Raw genomic sequence first — 14,844 nt, 5'->3', positions numbered from 1 at the left:
AGATAAAAACTTAGGCTGGAGATGAAAGTAAAATCTGTATCCTTATGGATTCCTGTACAGCAGCACTCCCTCCTTGATGCCACTGGGGTGGTCACTTGAAATAGCAAACACAGTACTGAAACAATTCCTTCAGTAAAAGATTTTCACCACCCCAATGGTTTGCAGTTCAGTTTTCAGGTGAGGACTCTTTATGTTAAAGGACCAAAGTTTTGGGAAGAAAAGCAATAACCTCCTGTCTGCTATCAAGTGAGTAACTTTTATTGCTAAACAAAGTACACACTTAGCATTCAACATAAACAGAAAAGAAAAAATCTTGTCCCAACCAAACCTTACCTCAACCAAAACTTGCTGATATTCAGGAGGAATTGAGCTTGTGTCTTCTACTTCTGGATCTAGTAGTTAAAGAAGACAATCTATCTCCTGTAGTCTTTTTAAGGTAAAATAGTGTGCCAAGAGGAGAATTTCTTATTCTTGTGATACACATTTCTTGTGCTTATGATTGGCACAATTTTAAGTAGGCAAGGTAACAACTGAGCATATGGGATTTACAACATCCCACCCTGCTTGTAAGAGTAATGATGGCAGGCACTTCATTCTCACCTGCCATGCTTTGCTTTGCACTGCAGGTTCATCTTGAGGCATAGGGATGCATCTTTCCATGTGAAACACAACTGCAGGATGCACTTCAGCAACTAAAAGGCATTCAGTTCAAAGGACCAACTGAGTGCTAGTCTGAGATCAACTTCCCAAATACAGCAGAGATAAGGTGGCAGGCCTTTTGCAAATGCTGCGTCCCAGGACCTCCAGCTGTGATATTTGGATTTGCTTTGCAAGAAATATTCAAGACAAAAGAGGTGGTTCTACATGCTAGGCAGTACATGGAAACAGAACTACAATGAAATCATGTCTTCTTCCACCACAGGCTCATTAATTTAATTTCACACTGAGAGAAAGCTCCCCTGTCCAGTAGCAGTCGGAGTCTAAAACCCATTTCCCCAAAGCAGGAATTTCCCCTTACCTAGAGTTTGGATAAGTGAGTCACACATACAATGTTAAAACCTTCCTAAGAGAGCACAAACCTCCAGCATTGTTTCCAAACACAAGATCACAGAATCAGAGGTACAAGTTCAGTGTCCAGTGAACCCAAGAGAAAGTTCATTTCCACGTTCTCCATGCAAGAGTGCTGGGACTGCCTGGCTCCCAGACAGGAGTAGGAAGGGGCAGAAGAGAAGAGGAGGCTACTAGAGGGCAAAGAGAGAGTAATCCCAGATTCTGCTCCCAGGACAATCTCCATTTCTTCAGCCACATGTTATTTTAATGTTACAAATGCATAAATCAAAGCCAGAAACCTTTAGAATCTGTAAATTAAATAAGGTAGTATTCAGTCAAATTAGTGTGAAGATGCTTTGGGATCTGGAAATTCATCTTACCTTAGATTCCCAGTTAAGGATCTATCCCATAAGGAAATGCTTCTGACAGCAGTAATTTCCTTCATTCAGCAAACAAAAAAAAATTCAATTTTGGCAGTTAAAAAGTATTAATGAATTTTCTTGGTAAGATCCTGATGGTTGGAGGCTATGTCAACTCTGACTGGGGCAGGCAGCACATCCTGCTCATGCCACCAGAGCATTGTGCTTTTGAGACAGAAGCACAATGGCCAGACTTTGGAGTGTGATATCATATCTGGAGAAGATCAGAAGGGAAACTTTCTCTTTTTGTATAAATGTATATACCCCAAACAAAGGAGTGTAAAGGCCTTGCTAACATTGCACCATCGGCATACAGATGTTACAAATCATGTTTATATTAATGAATATTCATTGCCTAAACAGTAGCAGGCATGAGAAAGTCCGAATGGGAAGCTTAATGGGAAAAGTCTTATTATTGTTATTTGTTATTATTATTTATACATTTATTATTATTTATTATTTTTAAAGTGATTTAATTTTAAAAGTGACCAGCACCATACAACACAGACCTGGTGTTCCTCAAGGAACCAAACACAAGAACTGGGTCTGGTGAAGATAAATATTGCCATGGCTGCCTGGTGCACAGGGCCAAGAAGGCAGGGGGTGAAATAAAATTATCACAATCATAAGGATCCCTCTGCTTGTCCATTTGAGACACCACCCTGACCCTAACCAGCTCCAAATACTGTGTTTACCAAAGGCTGTTCTGCCACTTCTCTCGTGTCAGGAAGTTCATGCAATGCCAAGAACAATTCCCTGGTAATGAGGCAGGAAAGCCAAAGGAGGCAACACCTACCACTTCCTCACCAACTTGATGGGCTCTGGCCAATTTGCAGCCACATAGAAATATCAGTGCTTATTAACCCTGCTGATTTAAAGGAAATAATTAGGACCTGTGGTGCCCCATTTCCCGTAGTTTGAGTTTTATAATTGTGTTCTCTTATTAAAGCACATTTTTAGGGTTAATGCTATTATTTTTGTCTCCATGCAGAAGGCATTGCATTGGGCTTAATGGGGAAAATGAGGTTTGGAATAGAGTACAGTACAAAAAAAATCAGAACAATAAGTAAGTTGGATAAACAGAAAGGGAAGCATTAGTCTCTGTGGTTAATCAGTGCTTATTTCAAATACCGAGTTGTTTATGGTGTGTGCAAAGAGAAGAAGATGTAGAAATGAAACAAAAATTCTTGCATGCAATTCTTTCCAATCAGGAACTACCAAGTACTACAGTAACTTGTCCTCTGTTTTGTGTTTCTGTGTTTTCTGCAACACTGTGCCCACTTGCAGAAAAATACCAACAATAAATCAGATACAATCAAAACAGGTTTAACAGATGATGGAAATCAGAGGCAACTGCAACCAGGTTTGGACTGTTAAAGGACACATCCAGCTAATTACCTGACTATTTTTCGCTTTGCAGCACCACTTTAGTTCAGTGCATGAGATCATGCTATCATTTAGTATTGAGTAATACTAAGAAAGATTTGGGGCTCTGCTGAACAATTTCCTTTATTTTTGCACTTTTCTCTGGCGATGGTGGTACAGAAATCCATAAAGAACTCATATAACTTCCTGGTCACATTCCCATTTCCCATTCCAGAAATCTGGACCAAACTGTGCAGATGTCATTTATCTTTCCTACCGAGGATAAATACACCATAGCATTAAATACACCCTTTATAAACTCAGAATATATCTTTCACCAATTTAGCCGTACTTGTGACTAACCAGCACTTTAGCAAATGAGATACCAGTGTTCCAAAACTGGTCCTCACCATCACACACAGCAAGAAATATAGCTTAAAGATTTTATCAGCAAAATGGGAAAGTCGACAAAAAACAGAAGTCAACCAGCAATACTTATTTAATGATGCTTTTATTTTACAGGATACAAATTTCTGTTCTTTTTAGGTACTCAACATGAATTAAAGTGCTTAATTTTTACAATTCTCCACCCACCTTAGGATCAAATATACATATATTACAGAAAATATGTACAATATCTTCAACATTTTTACATTCATATATTTCTTAACCATAAAAATGACGACTTAACATTTGCACAACTTACAATGGCATTTGTATTTCACCTTTTTAACATTATTCACTTTATTGCAAAACCAAAACAAATTTACAATTCTTCCAATTATTATTTTTTTAGAACATCTTTTTGCAATTAAAATCAGCAATGCTTCCATAATGAAGGGAAATGGAACATGTATAGCCTGTAATTCTGATGTTAAACATTACAGCTGATACAGCTCCCACTAAAATTACTGTGTTATTTTGCCTTAACTGCTGCAGAATAGAAAATACAATGATAGAAAAAATAGTATTTCTACTGCAAACTATTCTCTATATGCAACAAATTTGGCTTAAAAATACCAGAGCACATACATGCAAAAATGCTTTGATATAGTTCCCTCTTTTCTGAATGTTTCCACCATAAATACTTAATGACTCTACGAGGATGAACTATAAACAGAAGTAGGTTGGTGTTATGCAGTGGCTGAAAACATGTTTTATTCAAAGAAATCTGCTTGAGGATTTTGAGAATAAAGCACGTTCTACATTCACTTGTGCTAGGAAGAGGAAGGGGTGAAATAAATTGCCAGGGTTTATTCTAGGTAGAAATTTAATCACAAGGTTTCAAAGGAAGCTGATTGAAATGCCTCACTGGAATTAGCATGTTTGTGAGGGCTTCTGTGTTTGTTTTTATAGGCTGAAATAGTAAACATGCCACAATAGCAGATCCACCTCCATCTTTTTCTGGAAAGCATACTCAACACAATCATTATACATTCTATTTTGAATGCAGCACAGTGTATTTTCTTTTGATTGTAAAATACTGCTTGAAAACAAGTCATCTGAATAATAGTCTCAAATATATAAATACACATATATACATATACACACATACATATGCATATGTGTATATACACACACATATGTAACCATTAAATTAATGTTATCATCTGTTAAAGGAAAAGGAATTAGGAAACAATCTGACTAGCAGATTAAAACTCCTATCTGAGGAACATACTACAGTCCCATGGGTCAGAACCAGCCAGATAAATTCCTCACACCAACAGGGCCACAGACTAGAGCAAAAAACATTAACCCCATGTATTTAATTTCAGATTTCAAATAACAGTACACCACAGAGACTAAGAATGGATTTACATTAAGGGTAGTCAGTTCTGCCACAAAATTACTTCTCTCCAGTAATTTATTTTGGATATTTATTTCCAGTTGTTTACATTCACCCCTACATCCATTACCTCCATCTGAAGTTCATCTGAGCCCTGTGAGTCCAGGTGAGACCTGGTATCACATCAGCTCCCTAATGGTGGAAGTTTCATCTTCCCCAAGTGTCCTTATATTATGTAAGGCAGATTGTATGTAAATTTAAATCACTGAAGGTATAATAGCTCCAGCAGGCCCATGCTAGCTTATACCAGCTATATGGAAAAAGACCTTTTGTTATTGCTTAGGATTATTTCTACATGGAATGTTTATATTTTTACAGAAAGTCTTTCCTTCAGTGTAAGAAATAACTACCCTCTCTTAATTTTATTTAATCTTTCCTTGAAATGAAAAGCTGATGATTTTTTATGCTAGCTATGTGGTGAGGAACCCAAACAACCTGTCAAGTGTTTCCACATCTTTCCCACTTGTTTCAATATAAATATTCTTTTTCCTTCTGACTCCACTTGGAAGTCTGTGGAGCGTACTTCTATAATTTCTCCTAAATTTTACTTAGGTGGTAGTGTATTTACTCTATATTTAATCACTGCCTTGCCTTCATCCATAACTTAAAAACATGAGCAATAAAAATCTTATTTTCTATGAAAAAGAGTTAGAATTTTTGAGGAGATTTATAAAGCACTTTGAGATGGTTTTGCATAAAAAGGTGCTACTATATATACATGCAATTAAAGTGGTTTAATATTCTATTCCAAATAGAAGAGAATGTTTTGTACTCTCAATATCTTTTTTGCACATACAAGTTAAATACACTTAGAAATAAACAGAACTACTTGGCATAAAGGGATTTGAAAATATTACATAATACAGGTTTTATAGCAGCTCTTCAACCAAGCAGGAGTACCTGATACCAAAAAAGAATTTTTAGAGGGCCTGGAGGAATGGTGCAGACATATCATGATACACTATTTTCCCATGGTAGGGGGAAAAAATAAGTAATTTCAAAAAATATATTGCTATGATCCAAAAATATGAATGATAAATTTAAGACTTGTTCTGGTTGAACACAGATAAAACCACTAAAATAAGTTTTGATCTGCTTTAAATCGCACAGAAGAGTGATCACTTTTAAAGTGAGAAACAAGCATTACTTGAACACAAGAGTTGCAAAACTTAAATAATTCAGCAGAGCCATTCACATGCATTCATGCATTATGAATGAATGCTTAGTTACAGTTTATTCCTTACACACGGAGCTTTATGCTCCCAAATTTAACGCCTTTTTTATTTTCCTTGAAGAATTTAAGAATTTATCTCAAGTGGGAACAGCTTCTACCTTGTTAGAATGATGGTTTTAATTTCACTGCTTTTATCATAATTCTTAAGCCACACCAGCTACAACTTTGTATTTGTTCCTCTGCAGTCATAATTTACAATTTAAAGGAAAAGTTTGGGATGCTGTTGTTAGGAGGGCTTGTCTGTGGAGAATGAAGGCAACAGGGTGGTGAAATTTAGAATTTCTCCATCTTCTGATGTCCTTCAATATTGGTAATATACACTTTTCCCACAAAATACACACACAACCATGTATTTGAGTGCCAAGGCATTCTGACTCAGAAGAGAACAATTCTGACCAAACAATTGATTATGAGAACATTAAATGGGTTTCACTAGGGTAAATAAAATATCCTGTGCTATCCTGTATAAAATTTAATGGCTGAGGACAAACATGAGGCTAACATCCAAACAAGCAACTCCTATTTCAAACTGCTTGCGCCCGGATGCTGGGCTTCATCTGGGAGATGCTGCCATTCAAGTACCTTCAACTGCTCAACACCACTGTAACAATAAGGCAGCACAGAAACTGCTACTTCTAATCACTTAACTGGAATGGGCTTAGAATGAGATTTGCAGGTGAAAACAGAATGTACTACACAGCACCAAGCTGTGTAGGATGCTGGAGGGCAGGAAGGTTCTGCAGTGAGATCCAGACAGGCTGGATCAATGGGCCAAGCCAGCTCCAAGAGGTTCAACAAGGCCTAGTGCTGGGTCACAACAAGCCCTGCAGCACTAGAGGCTTGGGGAAGAAAGGCTGGAAAGCTGCCTGGTGGAAAAGGACCTGGGAGTGCTGGTTTGACAGCAGCTGGACAAGAGCCAGCAGTGGGCCCAGGTGGGCAAGAAGGCCAAGGGTGTCCTGGCCTGTACCAGCAACAGTGTGGCCAGCAGGACCAGGACAGTGGCTGTCCCCTGTACCAGCAACAGTGTGGCCAGCAGGACCAGAGCAGTGATTGTCCCCTGTACCAGCAACTGAGTGGCCAGCAGGAGCAGGACAGTGGTTGCCCCCTGTACTTGGCACGGACAAGGCTGTGCATCAAATGCCATGTCCATTCTGGGACATGAAAGGCAGGATAAGAAGGACATGGAAGTGCTGGAAAGGGCCCAGAGAAAGGCAACAGAGCTGGTGAAGGGTCTGGAGCAGAAGTCCTGTGAGAGGTGGTTGAGGGAGCTGGGAGTGTTCAGCTTGGAGAAAAGAAGGCTCAGGAGGGACCTTATCACTCCCTGAAAGGAGATGATGGCAAGGAGGGGATTGGTCTCTTCTCCCAAGAAACAAGCAATAGCACAAGATGAAATGGCCTTAAGTTGCACAAGGGGAGTTTTAGATTGAATTTTAGAAAATATTTTGTCACCAAAACAGAGGTAAAGCATTGGAACAGGCTGCCTAGGCAAAGGGTTAAGTCACCATCCCTGAAGGTATTTAAAAAGTGTGTAGATGTGGCACTTAGGGACATGGTTTAGTGGTGGACTTGGCAGTGCTGGGCAATGGTTGGCTCAGTGATCTTAGAGGGCTTTTCCCACCTAATTAACTCTACAGTCATATAACCATATTTTCATTATAGCTCAGTCCTTCCTATCTGAGAACTCCTTTAAAGCATCTCCCTCCTTTACACTCCACACCTTGACCATGGGAAACTGTTTTTATACTTTGGGATGTGGAAAGAAAGCTCTCCATATCCCACAATTGCACTTGAGGCTCTTGTAGAAGATAGCCACTCTTGGGAGATGGCCATGAAGGAAAGACAGCCACCAAGAGTTCTGCTTGCTTACCTGAATGTTCCCCCATCCCTTGCCAAGGTGTATGTAAGATTACAGGCACTAGCTAGGGAGATCTTATATTACCTTGGCAAAAACCTGATGGTATTCACCAACATGAATCAAACCAGGCTTGAGCTGCCCATTGCTAAAGGTAAACACAGCTGCCAGTAGAAGTAACTTGAAATCTCAAAGAGAATTACAGAAGAGCTTGCACATCAGATAAAAGCTTTACCAGGGTTATATCCAGAGCAATCTGGACCCAGGGAGCACCCAAGGAAGAGAATTCAGAATGGACATGCACCAAGTCAGCTGGAGAGTTAGTACCATACCATGTCCTGATCATTATTAACACTGGTGTAAAGCTGTGGAATCTAAAGGATATGGTAGATCCTGGATCTGTGCAGGTGAGAGCAAAATCCATCCCACTAACATTAACTTACATGACATTTTTATGAAGGAATGATGACACTGAATGCTCATGTGTGCCTGACACTACAAACAGGTATGAATCCCTTGCTAAATGCAAAATGAGTTGGGTTTTTTTTTCCCTATAATGTTGCAGAAAGAGTAAAGCAGGAGTAGGAGTTCAGTGGATAGTTTGCTTGGCAAACTCATTATAAAAACCCAACAATTTAAATCTGTCATGTTACTAACAAAATTGAACCTGAGCTTTTCAGCTTGACATGATTTAAAACACAGATTGCAGATTTATTGAGAAGTAAGACTTCTGAATGTTCTTATGACAAGCTGATTATAGAAGTTACGTATTTTCCTTCCTTAAAGGGTTTCTAAAAGGAAAGACAGCAATGATTTTAATTGATAGTCAATCAGTACCTCTGAGTTTGCCATATTTCACTCAAGTAAAAATTTTATGGAAGTCATTTGTCTCTATGTATAAAAACTCTAATAGGAATGGAAGTTCATAAGGAACTTAATATTGTAAAGCCAATGGGTCCTTGTACCCAGGAACAGGAAAGAAATAATGCTAGTTCATAAAATTTCAGATTTGCAAGCTCAGATTTCATCCTAAATTTTTATAAACCAGGCTGCACTTTAAAACAAGAATCCTTGAAGATTGTTGTCATAAATAAGCATTAGAATACCTAATCTTCTACAAAAATTAAAAAAACTTAAGTTCAAATTGTTCTTTTGCTCCAATAACCATAATAGCAAAAATACACATTCTAAGAGGGTTACTAGAATCTGTTGCTTTTCTCAAACCACATACTGCATTTGAGCAACAAACTACTGCACTCTTAAAAGCTAACAGTGATAGGACACTGAAGAAAAGCGACTACTTGTTTAAACACAACTGGAACTCATTTGTCCATTGCATGCCACTTACATTACTGCTAATTTTTTGATGCATAAAAATGTCAAGATCATTAAGTGTCAGCTATTAAAACAAATCACTGAACAGTATTTTTCAATTTAGGACTGTGTTTAATTTCAAATAGAAAACATGCTTTTTAAAAAATAAATTATTCACTAATAAGAACCCAGTATCATGAAATCAAAGCAATAATCAAGTATTGTACATTTTTAATACTGTACATATATTATATATAGTTTTCTCATATTTCAGGTATTTATTTCTACATGGAAAATCATTAGATTGTTTCCTTGATAATTGAAACCTTAAAAGCCAATATACCTGTGAAAGCAATTTGCATTACTTTAATTAAAAAGATACAAGTGAATACAACATATGTACAGAACTGTGGAAATCAATCTATAAACTACATACATTGAACCAAACTGTCCCTGCATATTTAAGTACAGATCTATTTTGGCAATGTGGAGGTATATCTTTTATCCTGTTGCAAGTCCTAACATGTAAGTAGGAGGCTTCAAATATTTGCATTCTTAAATGTTAACTGAAGAGCAACTGGATTTTAAAAAAATTGCATTACAACGAACAAGTAGTACAGTAAAGTTAGTAAGTATTTTTAATAGCATTCACATTTTTTTAAAAGTCTCTGAAATGGACCTGTACATCACTTTTATTGACAGAACATAAATATAAGAAAAAGATCCCTAAAAAGACCAGAATTCTTTCCCAAACATAAAGTGCCAAGATGTGTATGGTAGTACGAAGTTTCTTTTTCTTTTTTTTTCTCCTTGATTGAACAGAGAGAGGTTAACACAAAGGTTAACCACAATTTCAACTAAATTTTTTTTAAAAATGCCATGTGTTCCTGTGCTTCAGCATTCATATATTTTAGAAGATTCAGGCTGCTCTTCTAAATTCACTTGCAGTTCATTTTGACATTCTGGTGTCTCACCTTTGACAGCTAAATGGATAACTTTGAGCCATTTCTGTTTCAGTTCCTCATTGTCTGCAGCAAAGCTGTGCACAGACTTGGACTGGGTCAGTTTGAAGCTATGGGGGAGGTCAGCACTTTTTGGGGTGTCATCCACTGTGTAGCCCAGAAGAGGAATTGTAGCCAGAGCTTTCACATCCTAAGAAGAAGAATAAGAAGAAGTTATTATTTTTTAAGAACAACTAATCTACCCTTTACTTCTCATTTGCTGTACAGTTTGGTGAAAACACTTGGATCTTTCCTCCACTCCCAAGCTATTTGCTGTCTCTTCCTCAAATACCAGTGACAAAAATTACTAAAATCTTTCCCATTTTCCCTGTACATACCTGTGGAGCACCGTACATGTAGAGCACAAGAGCCTCCTGTTTGGGTATGACACACCATGCCTTCTGCCAGGGCTTGGACTTCTCCATGTACTGAAGAAAGCTACATATGACACTGTTTCCAGAGACTTCTGCAGATTCAATCTAGGAGACAGCAGAAAGCATAAAAAGGAAACTAAACAAAGGAAACTAAACCTTCCTTCAGTAAAGACTAAAAACAAAGAACAGAAAAGCAGGAAATATATCACCATTCACATCAGCTCTTGGATAGTATCTGCAAAAGGCTTCAGGAAATACTCAAAAAAGATCATGAAGGACTGGATTTATGGAGAATATATATATTAAACATGTGCAATAACAACACACATTCCCTTAGCATGTGTAATCTGTTCCTTTTTTCATCAGTAACTTTGGATTATAGACTCCTATATCACTCCAATTTTCATTTTGCCACCACAGCCTGCCTTTCTTGGTATCTGAGCATCTACAACAATGTCTGATTTCCAAAATAACACCATGTTAGGCACTGAAGTGCCACTAACTATCCCACATGACAACTTATCTACTTCAGCAGTCAAAATATTACGACAGAATCAAGTTCAAACACATTTTTAAGAATAACATGAGCATTCAAGCACTAATCCTAGAGAAAAGATTAGATTAATTGCTTAGAACCTGTAGACAGAGTGAAATGCTACTCAAAATAAATAGTGAACTTGAGATGACAAGAAAGAACACAAAATAATTATGTGTTAAAATTTCCATTGGCCTTGGCTTTTCAGATGCCAAAAGCTGAGGACAACCTGATAACTTAAAGGCCCATTTTATACACTGATCAAAACAGTATCTTACTACTCAGACTCTGAAGGAAGAGCAAAATTCTCCCCCATTCTCCTTGTTTCCATCCCCAGTTCTTTCAGTCTGGGTATATATTTTTAAAAACCAACTGGTAGCAGTGGTTTGGTGTGATGAAAGCTTAAGTGCAAGAGAAGAAAACTGAAAATTTATAAGGGAAGGTTACATCTTGTCACAGGAGCTGATGTAACTGAAAGAAGCAAACAAGTTCTAAGGTTTATAATTCCCCTAAAAAATGTAAAGTTGCAAGAAACAAAGCAATTTTGCAAAGGTGAGTAATGAAAACCAAAATCTGTGGAATTATATTAAATTGATCCACATACTTTTTATTTCTCAAAGAGGAAATAAACTCTGCAAGAATGCTACCATTTTTCACCTACTGACGAACCAAAAGGATTGCAGCTATACATATATAGTATTTTGGAATTACATACCTCCAAGATGCCCTTCCTCTTCTTTTCTTCACTGTCTGTACAACCAATTATAACATGATAGCAATCTTTACAGACTTTGTTCAATTTATTGCCATCATATTCGAGATGTGCTTTGTAGTCAGAACATTTCCAGCAAACCACCTTAGAAAAAGAAATACATATAAACTTTAAGTATTTATAGAAGTTTATTAAAATATAAATAAAAATTAGTGTTAAGCTTTTTGTAGTATATTTTTAATTATACAGAACAAGAAAGATGTCTTTATAATATGTCAGCAATAACTTAAATGAAAATAATGATTTTCCAAATTTGTGCCACTACTTAACTAGAAGTACTTCTTCCTATTTACTGGCTGGAAATTTTGCACTTTGCATAAAATCACATTTAGCTTTTAATTATATCTGTAGTTTCTAGTTAGGTATAGAATCAGAATATAGCCCAAACCATGCTGGCAGTTTCTTTATATGCCAATCTGAAAAGGTACATTCACCACCAGATTTTCTATGTAAATCAAAAAATTTTTTAATCCCGTACGCAGAATGAGGTTATGGGATTAAAAAAAACCTACAATTGAGATGACCTTTTAATGATAAAAGTCTGATGAAATCAGAAATGGCTACATTTTTAACTTGCTAAGAAATAATAGCATATTTAAATGTACATACATATACCTATACATATAAAATTTACAATTTTAAAATCAAATCATAAATACACAGAATAAATAAGTCAATATTCACTGATTTTTACTGATTTTTCTTTTCAATATTTCAACTTTGATATCTCATATCAAAGAGAGATATCAAAGTTGTTTCATTAGAAGTGTTTTTCCACAGAACTTTTCTTTCACGTGAAAAAAAGATTCCCTGAATAAAAAAATATGAGTGAAGTTATTTCAAGAAACAAAGGTAGATAAATGGACTTGAACCATTAACACATCTGAACAAAACTTTATTGTGGACCAAGGCTTTGCAGTGCTAATCTAGATCACCACCTTCAGCTTGTAGCCCTAGACAATCCTTGTTAAGTATTCCAAATTACTCACTTCTGGAGAACCATCATTGCTAGCCCAAATTAACTCCCATGAAAAAATTTGAAATTAAAGCACAAGGAGATGTGATAGAACTACAAAAGAGGGAAGTAGTTAGCAGTCTAAACAAAAAGGGAAATAAAAAAGGAGGGTGTGCTTTTAACATTAACAGAATTTTAAGACAAAAAGATCTGGGGGAAAAACCCTCTATGACAACTGTAAAACCAATCATTTACAGCTTCTGAAAAAGTCTCTAGTGTCCTGCAAAGCACAAAAGCAGTGTTATTAATGCAGCAAGCCCTGATACCACTTAAAAACATTAGAAAAGAATCAGACAAGACAACCTGTACCACAAATATTAAACCTGAGCTTGTGCTACCATCTGGTGGAGACAGGCAGAGCTGCTGGGTGGCAAGCAAAGAAAGCACAGTGTGTTTGCAGTTCTTTTGTTACCTTCTGAAAACTCACAAGTCATACTGCCATTGCCTGATGGTTGCTTTCAAGCTGAATATGTTACTGTACCACTCCACAGGGAAAGCAGCAGCAAAACTCTCTCCCCACCCTCACATTCCCTCCTTCCCTGATGCTTTGAACATGTTCACGCTTACTGACCCCAGCTGGGAGCAGCTCCAAGTTAACCTAAGGAAAAAACTGCAGGGTTTTATGTTCTTTTGGTGGAGCCAGCCAGGGCTGCCTGAAATAATGCTGGGTTATGCCATCTTAATATGGTCTTGAGATTATTCATATTAGTAGAGGTCTCTCAAAACTAACAAAACACTGAAATTTTGCTGGATTATGCCATCTTAATATAGTCTTGAAACTCTTCATATTAGTAGAATTCTCTCAAAATTAACAATATACTGTGTGCAGGGCCTTGGGACATTATACACAAGCATATGTGTTTCTAATGACTAGAGCAGGCAGAGGGTCCTTGGTGGTGTGCAGAGCTGCTTCTTTCAGCTTCAAGTGCAGCAGCAGACTCCACAGCACTGGCACAGGCTGCCCAGGGAAGCTGTGGATGGATGCCCCATCCCTGGAGGGGTTCAAGGCCAGGCTGGATGTGACTCTGAGCAGCCGGGTCGGCTGGAAGGTCCCTGCCCACAGCACTGGGGTTGGCACTTGTCACTGTGATTGTTTATGAAAAATCCCTTTGCCAGGATTTCTTTTCTGGCAAGATGAGAAGCCTCAGCTTCTCCATGTTTTGCCCCTTTGGAATGTGATTTGGAGAACTGTTTACCCAGCACGTGAATTGTTTTAACTTAATGACCAATCACAGCCAGCTTTGTCGGGACTCTGGTCAGTCAGGAGTTTTTATTATTCATTCTTGTCTAGCTTTCTGATCTCTCCTTTCTCTTTCTTTAGTATAGTTTTAGTACATCATTTTCATTTTCATTTTCATTTTCATGGAATGGAATAGAATAGAATAGAATAGATCATCCTTCTGAGAAGGAGTCAATTCTCATCTCTCATCATTCTCTGACTTGGAGTCAATTCTCGTCTCTCACCTCGTCCTAGGGACCCCCACAACACCGCAACAATTGGTGACCACAGGGGCTGGATGGTGTTTAAAGTCCCTTCCAACCCAAGCCATTCTAAGCTGACAAGGAGCCATGAATGAGAAGCCAGGCAGGTGCCTGGAGACCCTGGCAGCAATGCTGAGCAGCTGCAGCAGGGGGTTGGCACTCACATGTCCACAGGCTCGGCAGTGGTGCCTCCTCCGCGTCAGCGCGTTGAAGGGCTCCTTGCACTTCATGCACATGGTGACCTCGTTGTCCCGGATCCACCGCGGCGCCCTCTTGCCAAGCTCAGCGTTCTAAAGGAGGGCCAGGAGGAGGAGAAAAGACTTTTAAGAGCTAGTAAAAAACTGCACAGTACTTGAAATAGGGAAAATTTCTCATCTGCAGCAGGCCCAGAGCCTGTAAGACTTCCCTGGCAGTCAGAAGCCTAAGATAGGAAATGCCAATCATGGTGACTGGACTAGAAGCCCCTCTTTTCTGCCTTTGGACTCCTTCCTTATCTCTCTGTAAGACTATAGGTCACTTTCCTTTAACCCTTGCTACTTGACAATTCCCTAAACCCCTGTACCCTATATAAAGAGCTGCTTTTGC

The 14,844-nt window shown here is 38.0% G+C and overlaps 1 protein-coding gene across 1 annotated transcript in view; it reads right to left on the bottom strand.

Moving 5' to 3' along the window:
- Positions 1–6,340: 6,340 nt before the first annotated feature.
- FGD4 (FYVE, RhoGEF and PH domain containing 4) overlaps positions 6,341–14,844 on the bottom strand; it is a 54,494-nt gene continuing 45,990 nt past the window's right edge. Inside the window, exons 14-17 of the mRNA XM_054281886.1 lie at positions 14,424–14,549; positions 11,706–11,846; positions 10,420–10,560; positions 6,341–10,232 (exon numbers count right to left, since the gene is read on the bottom strand). Of these exons, the coding sequence (XP_054137861.1) occupies positions 9,975–10,232; positions 10,420–10,560; positions 11,706–11,846; positions 14,424–14,549 (666 nt within the window). The 3' untranslated portion in view covers positions 6,341–9,974. The remainder of the gene's footprint in view (positions 10,233–10,419; positions 10,561–11,705; positions 11,847–14,423; positions 14,550–14,844) is intronic.

This window comes from Melozone crissalis, unplaced genomic scaffold, assembly GCF_028551555.1.
Source record: "Melozone crissalis strain CALT ecotype California unplaced genomic scaffold, PUWL_Pcris_2 ptg000033l_1, whole genome shotgun sequence".
Classification (NCBI taxonomy): domain Eukaryota; kingdom Metazoa; phylum Chordata; class Aves; order Passeriformes; family Passerellidae; genus Melozone; species Melozone crissalis.
This window is presented reverse-complemented; position numbering and strand designations above follow the sequence as displayed.